We start from the raw sequence: 10,914 nt of genomic DNA, 5'->3' as shown, positions 1-10,914 counted from the left end.
TGTGTGTCGACTACACCGACCTAAACAAAGGATGCCCGAAGGATAGTTTCCCTCTTCCTCTCATTGATAGACTTATAGACTCTACGGCAGGGTATGAGCTCTTGAGCTTCATGGACGCTTATTCAGGATACAACCAAATCCTCATGAACCCCTCAGACCAAGAACATACGGCTTTCACTACTGACAGGGGACTGTATTGCTATAAGGTCATGCCTTTCGGCCTAAAGAATGCAGGAGCAACTTATCAGAGACTGGTCAATTCAATGTTCGCCGAACAGATTGGGAAGAGCATGGAAGTTTACGTTGATGATATGCTAGTCAAGAGCAAACATGCTGACCAACACATCACCAACCTATCTGAAACTTTCACCATTCTAAAGAGGTATCGAATGAGGTTGAACCCCAACAAATGTGCCTTCGGCATGGGCTCTGGCAAATTCTTAGGCTTCATGATTAGCCAACGAGGCATTGAAGCTAACCCTGAAAAGATCAAAGCAATCCTCGACATGAAAGAGCCAATAACTTCAAAAGACATCCAAAGCCTTACTGGCAAGGTGGCAGCCTTAACCAGATTCATCTCTAAGGCCACAGACAGATGTGCTCCTTTCTTCAAAGCACTCAAGGGAAATAAGAAGTACATTACATGGACGGAGGAATGTGCCAAGGCATTCAGGAATCTCAAAGAGTACATGAGTAAAGCCCCTCTGCTCTCCAAACCAGAAGTTGGTGACACTCTCATCATCTATCTATCGGTTTCAGCTTCAGCAGTTAGTTCTGTTCTTATTCGAATGGACAGTGGTGTCGAACGGCCCGTCTACTACGCTAGCAAGGCCCTACAAGATGCGGAGACACGATACTCCAACATTGAGAAATTAGCTCTAGCATTGGTCATGTCTGCTCGGAAACTTCGCCCTTATTTCCAAGCACACGCCATCATCGTGCTTACCAATCACCCTCTTCGACAGATACTCCAGAGTCCTGACACGTCTGGACGAATGATCAAATGGGCGATAGCATTGGGTGAGTTTGACATCTCCTACCAACCAAAACCAGCCGAAAAAGGTCAAGCAGTAGCAGATTTCATAGCCGACTTCACATATCCTGTTGACATTGCTTCTACACCTGAAGCAGTAGCTTCATTACCATCGGAAGCTCAGAAAGTAGAATCAACGACCTCAGCATGGAGTCTGTATGTTGATGGCTCATCCAACCAACAGGGCTATGGAGCGGGACTAGTCTTGACTACGCCCGACAAAGTAGCAATGGAGTATGCTATTCGTTTCAAATTCAAGGCATCAAACAATGAGGCCGAGTATGAAGCCCTTCTAGCAGGATTACGTTTGGCCAAACACCTCGGGGTTAAACAAATTGATATTTTCAGTGACTCCCAATTAGTGGTCAACCAGGTTACCAACAACTTTGATGCTAAGGACAGCTCCATGGCAGCATATCTTGCGCAAACACAACTTTTGCTCAAGCACTTCCACTACCAGATCACCCAAGTTCCTCGAGCGGCAAACAGTCATGCAGACGCCCTGGCTCGCCTCGCCTCAGCTGTGGAAGACAAGATTGGAAGAAAAATTCATGTCGAACTGTTGGCAACACCAAGCACCATGGCCGCAGAAGTATGCAACTTACAACAGGGGGATAGTTGGATCACCCCGATCTATAATTTCCTTGCTCATGGCACCCTCCCAAATGATAAAGTCCAGGCTAAGCAAATTCGATACAAGTCTACCCGCTACCTGATCATCAATGATCAACTCTATAAGCGAGGTTTTAGCCTGCCATACTTAAGGTGTCTTACGCCTGCCGAGGCGGAAATCGTCCTTCGGGAAATACATGAGGGAGTCTGTGGAGATCATGCTGGATCTCGGTCCCTAGCACACAAGACTTTTCGCCAAGGATATTACTGGCCAACACTCCACCAGGATGCCATCAAAGTATCCCGCTCATGTGACAAATGTCAACGATATGCAACTATTCCTCATTCCCCTCCAGAGCCTCTTACTCCTATGATCAGCCATTGGCCCTTCGCCCAGTGGGGACTTGATTTGATCGGCCCAATGCCGGCAGGGAAGGGCAAAGTCTGTTACGCAGTCGTTGCAGTGGACTACTTCACAAAGTGGGCCGAAGTAGAACCCTTGGCAACCATTACTGAGGCAAAGATAGAAGACTTCGTGTGGAAGAACATCCTTTGTAGATTCGGCATTCCCAATGCGATAGTCACTGACAATGGGCGACAGTTTGACAACAAGAAGTTCAGGTTATTCTGCTCTAAGTTCAACATCAACTTATGCTTTGCCTCTCCAGCTCATCCCCAGTCTAATGGACAAGTTGAGGCCATCAACAAAATAATCAAGCGCACTTTGAAAACCAGCTTGGACAAAGCTAAAGGCTGTTGGCCAGAATTTGTACCCCAAGTTCTTTGGTCATATCGCACTTCATATCGGACTTCAACAGGAGAAACTCCATTCTCACTTGCCTTTGGCACATAGGCGGTTGTCCCTGTTGAGCTCGAGCAAGCAACATTCCGAGTCCAGAACTACATTCAAAGTGAAAATGACAAACAACTCACCCTCAACTTGGATTTAGTCGAGGAACACAGAAACCAAGCTCACTTGAGGAATGTCGCCTACAAGCAGCGCATCTCCAACTATTATGACTCTAGGGTCAAGCCTCGTTCTTTCAAAATATGAGACTGGGTCTTAAAGAAAAGATTACTCTGCGACAGAGTCCCGAGTGAAGGCACACTTAGTCCAAACTGGGATGGACCGTATGAAGTCATTGGCATCAGTCGCCCTGGCTCTTACACACTTAGAAGCTCCGATGGCAAGACCCTTGGCCATCCATGGAACGCTGATCACTTGAAGTACTACTACAAATAGACTCACGATGTACAAGTGTTGAGTTATAGCCGTTCGGCATCCTATGTAATGAAGGCCATTTGGCAATGAATTCAATAAAGAGGTAATTTAGCCAACCCAGCCCTCACTCTTTTACATTCCTAGCAAGGGAACACTCAAGTGTTGAAACCTCAAAGCAGATATATCCAACACGAAACAAAATCTAAGTATGTGTCGACAAGACTATACAAAGAAAGGAACAACCAAACAATGGCTTATATCCAAACAATAGATCTATTCATACATAGCCAAACATGCATTAATAATAGTGCAAACACTCATAAACACCTAAAATCCAAAACTCTCAAGCTTATAACATGGGCACATGTTATACACACATCAGACTACTACATCCGGAATACATGCAGATAGTAAAGACACTGCTATTCATTCTCATCTGAAGCCGAACCCCTGGCAGTATCACTCCGCGTCCTACCATCATCCTCTGCATCCCCAAGATCCTCTTCACCATGCTGAGTCTGTGCATCAGCATTACCTTCATTATCAGACTCATCTTCGCTGCTAGGATCAACAGCAAGGACAAATGTCTCGCCCTTTCGATGGTGCTCATCTATATCTTCGTGGTATTTTCGAAGAATGCTCCCATCATCATAACGATCAAGGACGGCCATCCATTTCCTTTTTTCAAAGCGAGCTTCTTGAGCACAGTAGGGTTTAATAGCAAGATGAAAGGTCGAAGAACTTAAGTATTCTTGCACAGCAGCCTCCCTTTCAGTTGGAATGCTCTTCTCCAGTTCAGAAATCTCAACTAAGGCACCATCCAATTCTCCCCTAACCTTGGATACCTCCAAGGTAGCCACCTCCAACTGTTTTTTAGTTGCCTCAAACAATTTCTTAAGCCTTAGGTTCTCACCATTTCGCCTTTTCAAGCTCTCCATGGTTTCGTCCTTCAGTTGGAGGGCCTGAGTCAAAAGTCCCTTATTCCTTCGGGCCTCGTCCACAAGCTGCTTATTCTCCTTCAGTTTTGCCTTGTACCGCTCAACCTCTTGCAGTCTGTCGTGATACTCGGCCATGACCTGCATGGCAAGACGATCATCACTACCTAAATAATGATAATAAAGAGGAAAAAGTAAGGAAATGACAAAGTAACACTCACATATGAAGACAGCTTCAACATCCGGTCACAATCCGATTCATCCTTAGCTAAGGGCTCTCCGAGCTCATCGAAGGCGAATCGACGCCCTGCCAAGCAATTGTTGATATCCCCAAAATCCTTTGGCCGCGTGGCAACCCTCAAGTCCTTCCACGGGACACTGCCAGCTCTTTCCTTGCCTTTCCCCTCATGGCGGGAACCAGGATCACTTTCCTGGACAGTGTGCTCCATAGTAAGAGGAGGAGGCAACAGTCGGCTCCCTTCTCCTGCAACTACGGCAGCAGCATTTTCAACGGCCTCGACTCCAGTCTTCCTAAAGGCAGGCCCCTTAAGGACCCCATCTTGGGACTTAGGTCTAACGGATGGTTCCCCTCGGAACTTATGAATTTTCTTATGCGGTAGGATGTCTTCCGAAGGAACTAACACTGGTGCTTCCTTTTATGGGTGCTAGTCCCTGTTTTCTTGCTTACCTTCTCCACTGCATAAGGAAAATCAAAATAAGAAATACAACTTTCCAAATAAAGTAAGGAAAAGAGCAAAGTTTACATGAAGGATACAACTTACTCGATCGTCCCTGGCTCTCGGAAACTAAGGGTTGGAAACCGTACCGACGAAATAAGGGTCGTAGCTTGCTTAAGTGTCTATCCTCTTTGGGCACCCTCAACACCTTCTCTATGTCAGATAGCTCCTGCCCAAACAGTTTGATGGTGCCCCGCGTCACTACATGAAGCAAAGTGTTAGAAGCAAGAAAAGACCACAACAAATAGCAAATAGTACGAACGGTTGATACGTTACAACCTACAGTCTGGAAGTGAGTAAGCACACGTCGCTCAGGCGTGACACCCTTATCATACTCCCAATCATTATACAGAAAGCACCAACGGTTTTTCCATGTGTAGTATGCCTTTTTCTTACCATACACAATACGCTCTCTCTCACTCCGACATGCACACTCGGCATAACCAGTGCATGATTTTGCTGGGCGCATCTTGTAACAGTAACGCCACTGATGGAAGGAAGGCTCACACAACCCACACTCCATCCAAATGATATAAAATCCAATCAAAGTATCCCAGAAACCAGGATTGAGTTGCCCAGGTGCATATCCGATCAAAGATAACATCTTTTGCAACCACGGATGTAAAGGTAGTCTCACCCCTAAAGTCAGTAATATCTGGGTGTAGAACATAACATGACCCTGGGGAGGCTCAGAAGGCCATTCTTCATCATGTACCAAACGTATCCCTACACTACGAGGGATATTACATGACTGCCTTAGCGCCTCAACCTGCTTCTCATTATCTAACAAGTTATTCTTTAGATGGTCTGCTGTGAACTCAGAGCGAACTATGGGTATGGCATCAAAAACAACCCCCTCACCCAACGCCATGGAGGAAGAACTAGCAATAGCTAAAGTTTGACGGTTGGGAAGATCATCCAATGTTTCTCTAGTACCGGACTCTAACAAAGACCCTGAAGACTCCGACATTGCAGACTCAGACTTAGAGGTAAAGCTAGAAGAGCCCTCATCACTAGAACTTCCAGGCTCTGACATCTACAATAAGAAGAAACAAATTCTATCACTACATGCATGATCAAAACATAAGGAAGTTCCTATATTACCCACATGAAGATGGTGCAAAGCGAGGCCGGAACCCTTCTCAATCAGAAAGCAATCCGTCTTCCACAGTCACTACAAAACAAGCAAATGAAGACCGTGTCAAGCGCCAAAAAAAAAAAAAAAAAAAAAAAAAAAAAAAAAAAAACAGCTTCATCCAAAAAGCTTCACCCGAAAAGCTTCACCCGAAAAGCTTCACCTCCAAAGCTTCACCCGAAAAGCTTCACTTAAAAAAAAAAAAAAAGCTTCACCTACAAAGCTTCACCTCCAAAGCTTCACCCACAAAGCTTCACCTAAAAAGCTTCACCCACAAAGCTTCACCCAAAAAACTTCACCCGAAAAGCTTCACTTAAAAAAGCTTCACCTACAAAGCTTCACCTAAAAAAGCTTCACCTAGAAAGCTCCATCTACATACTTTCACCATCCAAGCTTCACCATCAAAGCTTCACCTAGGAAGCTTCATCTACAAAGCTTCATCTACAAAGCTTCACCATCAACGCTTCACCTAGAAAGCTTCAACACAAAACCTTGCTCCAAATAAACAAATTTTGTTCACAAAACCCAAGATGCCCTTGAACTTGTACAAAAACACTTGGGTAAACATAAACATTTTTTGTTTTACACCCACAAGGGCCCAAAATCTTCTTTCTTATTTATTCACTTATATATGTTCCCAAACATATTATAATAGATCAAATAATAATTCAAAGTCCAAAATTTAGTTATGGACAAAAATACAAGCAATTCACCAGTACTGAAGTTGCTACAAAAACTGGAATCTTCCCCAGCCTAGAAATCCAACAAAGCTTCGCCTCCTTTTCTCTATCAAATTTTTGCAGCTGCTGCTTTTCTCCAATGGAGCTGAATTTTGGACACCCTCTAGTTCTTGAGCAGATGAACAACTTTCAAGAAGGAACCATTTCTGTTTGAGCCACGGAAATTAAAGTGTTGAAGCTCCAAGCATGACAGTCGGATTCTTGCAGATTTCGAAGCTGCTGTGATGTTTCGAAGATCTGGAAATATTTAACCATTAGTTCATTCTGAATTTTTGATATGTTATGAAAGAGACGATGAGGAACAACTTCAATGAAGAAAGCATGCTGATCTGAACAATAGAAAATGGAGTTTCGAAGCTCACAACAAATCTGACGGGTTGACAGAAAAATAATTACCAGTCATTCATCATACCTGAATTTCTTGAGTTATACAGCTCCGAGGGATCTCAATTTTGGATATGTTGTAGTTCACAAGTTAAGGAACAACTTCGATGAAGAAAGTATGTTGATCTAAGCAAGAGAAAATGGAGTTTTTGAAGCTCACAACAGGTCTGACGTGTTGACAGACAAATGATGAACAATCACTCGTCGTACCTGAATTTCTAGAGTTGTACTGATCTGATGGCTCTCAAATTTGGATATGTTGTCGTTAAGGAATTAAAGAACAACTTTCATGAAGACAACTTTGTGATTCGAGCTACAGATGATGGTCTTATATTGAAAACCAATTCAGGGTGTTAGGGGAAATGAAAAACAATTCCACCAAAGAAACATCATTATGATGTTTCATCATTATGGTGTTTTCATCATTATGATGCTTTCATCATTGTGATGCTTCCATCATTGTGATGCTTCCATTATGATTGTAATGCACCAACGGTTACACCCTCTATCATAGCAGTATGTGTGTGTATCTCCCTATAGTCATCATGTGCAAGACTATCGTAGTCAGATGGCTTTCCATAAAACAGCTACCAACCGTTACACCTTCTGCAATTCCACTTATTCGGGCCTAGCAACCTTCATAAACAAAATATATGAAGAAAAAGTCCGGGGCTACCACTTAGAAAACAAAAGAATGAAGTTTTGGTACTTACGACATGGACTATTAGCAAGACACCTCATTCGTCAACTCCCTCGACTAGAGACTTGGGGGACTCCCACCATATGCTACTACGCCTTGGTACTCAAAAGTTCGTGACTACTCAGTGACTTGGATTTTTCAAGTCTCCAACCGAGAAGTTTTCCTCACTCGGGAAATTAAGGGAACACTACCTCAAACTACATGCTTCACTCACAAAGCTTCAACAATACAGGTTTCAACAAAAGCAAAAATTCAAAGAACTTTATGAAGAAGGCTTTGGTGTATTTAACACAATATATTGAAATGAAGCAAAGCTTATTTATTAATATTTTCGATAAGCCACAAATATGTACATATACATGAGTCAAAATAAACAAACAAAAGGGAGCCTTCACAAAGGTTGCTTAGGGGAAGTCTCAGCAGTCGGTAGAGCCCCAGAAAGAGAAAGCACCGGAGGGTGGTTATCCGGAACCTCAGTACTTGACAAAACCCCAGAAGGAGGAGGCATTGGAGGTTCATCATTTGAAGCTTCATTACCAGGTACAGCCCCAGAGGACGAAGGCAATAAATGCCTTTGGAACAAACCCACAAACCGCTGATGATCAAGTAAAACCTTACCATCAGATTCCTTCATCTGGTCAAGCTTCCTCTTCATGTTTGTAGCATAGTCATGGGCGAGCCGGTGCAACTGCTTATTCTCATGCTTGAGCCCTCTAATCTCCTGTTTGAGACTCATCACTTCAGCAGCCAATGATTCAACTTGGTGGGTTCTAGCAAATAGGCGTTGGGCCATATTAGACACAGAACCTGCACACTGAACACTAAGAGCCAGAGAGTCCTTAACAGCCAACTCATCAGACCGTTTGGAAAGTAGTCTGTTATCTTTGGGAGTGAGAAGGTTCCTGGCCACCACTGCAGCGGTCATATCATTCTTCATCACAGAATCCCCAACGGTAAGAGGACCAGTAGGGGATATGAAGGATGGGCGCCATATGTTGTCTGGAGAAGGCGTGGCTGTCTCTTCTCCAAGGTTCAGGTCAAAACGACGGTCGGAGGGTCCAGACATTTTCAAATGTGTTGAAGAAGGAAGAGGTCAGACAAATCAAGATCTTAGAAGTGCAAGAAATGAGCTTCTACTGGTAGAGATTTAGGTGTGCTGTGGAACTTAATGCCAGCCTCTATAAAAATCTGCACTCGACGGAGCTTCAGAAATCGAAGAGGCGTTTGCTTTCTCAAAAGCTGGGCTGCTCAGAGACCACGAGGGCCGATCTCAGAAATCGAAGAGGCGTTTGCTTTCTCAAAAGCTGGGCTGCTCAGAGACCACGAGGGCCGATCTCAGAAATCGAAGAAGCACCTGCTTTTTCAGCCTCGTCAGCACCTGTCACATGCACAATCAGCTTTGCGAAAATTACGGGCAATCTGTCGAAGATTTCTGGTGAAGTAAAAAGCACGTGAATCTTACTGTTCAATCACCGCTCTCCATATGCACCATCAACTCCTCGGGTACCACATATAACTTTGTCAAAGATCTCTGACAAAGTTTAGGCACGAGAATTTCGAAGTTCCAGCTACCCTACTATTACCCATAAGGGTAAAGGAACAGCACCACTGCTTGACAACTGGAAAGTCCCTATGTGTGTCGACCTCCGTGTTTTGCGGCAAGACAGGTTGGCAAGAACGTCCAACCTTTACTCACATTCGAGAAAAGACTCCCAACATAATTACTTTCTCAAAAACCGGAGTAGCACCGTTTTCCGAATCTCGAGAGTCAGATCCTCGACGGGATTGCTTGTTCGAAAACCGAAGAGGCACAACTCTCAGAACTTCGAGAGCCAGATTTCCTTAGATAAAGCTTGTCTGTAATCTTCACACGTAATATCAGCTTTCCAGATACCACATACCACTTTTTCAAAGTGCTCTGACAAAATTAAAACACGTGAAGCTGGCAAGAAGGGTAAAGGAATAGCATTACTACTTGTTATTGGGAAATCCCTATATACATTGACCTCCCTCCTCAACGGACAGGCAAACCTGCAAAAATGCTCAACCCTTTCTCGCATTCGAAAAGGCACCCTCAACATAACCTCTCGAAATACTCAGCTTTATTTCCCCCCGATAATACCTCAGCAAATAAGCCACACCAAGAACAAGAGTATCTCATATCATCAGGGTCGAAAGCAAGAGTATCCCATATCATGCTTTCTCCTTATCTTTGTCTTTGTCCTTGTCCACACCTGCAGGACAAGGAGAAAGAGAGCAGTCAGTCGGAACCTGAAATCAAACCTCCAATTTAGAACTGACTGCTTGGAGCCTTTGCCTGGTTGCTTACTTAGCATTGCTCTCGAGTACTCATCCTCAACTGCTGTCAAGGTCATGAATTCCACCGGCAAATACCTCATGACAGTTGATCAGATATTGGCTCTTTACACTGAAGCTGCCAAGCGTGGATGAGTCACTATGAATGAATGTTCTGAAGGACCATTTAAATGCAAAGGTTGCACACCACTTCTGCCATGCAAAAGATTGAAGCAGAAGGTTCAACGGTGAGCTGAAACAGATCACTACAGCACGACACCTTTCCATACCACATTCATTATTCCGTCAACAGCAAAAGTATCCCATATCATCAAGGTCGAACGTACTCTAGATTTGATGGACTTGTTTTGACCCTCAAATTTTTGAGTCGGCCTTATACTCTGAAGGGCACCAGAAAACCCTCCAGCACAGTTCAAGAATAAGCCTGTGGAAAGTTACTTCTTCAAAAGCAAAAGTATCTCATATCATCTCTTATCCATTTGCTTCTCCTTATCCTGGCAGTTGAATGAAAGACAAGGAGAAGGAGAACAATCAACCGGAAGCCGAAGTCAAACCTCTGATCCTGGGTTGCTTACTTGGAAGTTTGACTGCTTACCTTGTCTGTCACCTCTTTCGGCAGATCTCCTAGCTTGGCGACTTGGGGGACTCCTACTATAGGGTTTGTATCACACTTGACTAAGCCCGAAACTACAACTAAGCTTCAAGTGAAATTGATACATTACCTTGTGCGTCAACATCAGCTAAATACACCATTCCCGGATGGAGGAAAGGTACTTCCAGAGAAGGGCAGATGAAGATCAGACCACACTTCGGTACTTAGAAGTTTCGTGATTACTCAAGGGATTGGATCTTGCAAGTCCCCAACCGAGGAGTTTCCCTCACTCTGGAACTTAGGGGAGCACTGTTTGTACCATACTTGACCAATCCCGAAACTACCGAGCACCGGCCAACGCTATACTGTCAAGGACCCAGAAGAGTTCCCCTCCGACCAGGAGGCCAATCACTACTCGACACGTGTCAAGATTAGAAGCCAATCAGAGCGCAGCACGTGTCGACATCAAGAACCAATCATAACATGACACATGTCAATGTGACAAAGC

General features: G+C 44.1%; 2 protein-coding genes across 2 annotated transcripts; both read right to left on the bottom strand.

Moving 5' to 3' along the window:
- Positions 1 to 3,029: 3,029 nt before the first annotated feature.
- Positions 3,030 to 4,445, bottom strand: LOC114822742 (uncharacterized). The gene is made up of 2 exons (XM_029097818.2): positions 4,024 to 4,445; positions 3,030 to 3,943 (listed from the first exon to the last, which is right to left on the bottom strand). Exons 1-2 carry the CDS (start codon positions 4,249 to 4,251, stop codon positions 3,290 to 3,292), a joined length of 882 nt encoding a protein of 293 aa, XP_028953651.2. The 5' UTR covers positions 4,252 to 4,445; the 3' UTR covers positions 3,030 to 3,289.
- A 1,824-nt stretch (positions 4,446 to 6,269) lies between these two features.
- Positions 6,270 to 9,387, bottom strand: LOC139190278 (uncharacterized). The gene is made up of 2 exons (XM_070810253.1): positions 6,827 to 9,387; positions 6,270 to 6,651 (listed from the first exon to the last, which is right to left on the bottom strand). The coding sequence occupies exon 1, from the start codon at positions 8,562 to 8,564 to the stop codon at positions 7,890 to 7,892; it is 675 nt and encodes a 224-aa protein (XP_070666354.1). The 5' UTR covers positions 8,565 to 9,387; the 3' UTR covers positions 6,270 to 6,651; positions 6,827 to 7,889.
- Between the last annotated feature and the right edge of the window lie 1,527 nt (positions 9,388 to 10,914).

This window comes from Malus domestica, chromosome 13 (genome assembly GCF_042453785.1).
Source record: "Malus domestica chromosome 13, GDT2T_hap1".
NCBI lineage: Eukaryota > Viridiplantae > Streptophyta > Magnoliopsida > Rosales > Rosaceae > Malus > Malus domestica.
The sequence above is the reverse complement of the archived record's forward strand: the minus strand, read 5'-3'. Positions and strand labels throughout refer to the sequence as shown.

Excerpts from the sequence above, each read along its gene's own strand:
- LOC114822742 (XM_029097818.2), bottom strand. The coding sequence starts at position 4,251 with ATGGAGCACACTGTCCAGGAAAGTGATCCTGGTTCCCGCCATGAGGGG. Across the intron at positions 3,944-4,023 it reads TGTTGAAGCTGTCTTCATAT|GTCATGGCCGAGTATCACGA; the intron begins GTGAGTGTTACT and ends CTTGCCATGCAG.
- LOC139190278 (XM_070810253.1), bottom strand. The coding sequence starts at position 8,564 with ATGTCTGGACCCTCCGACCGTCGTTTTGACCTGAACCTTGGAGAAGAG.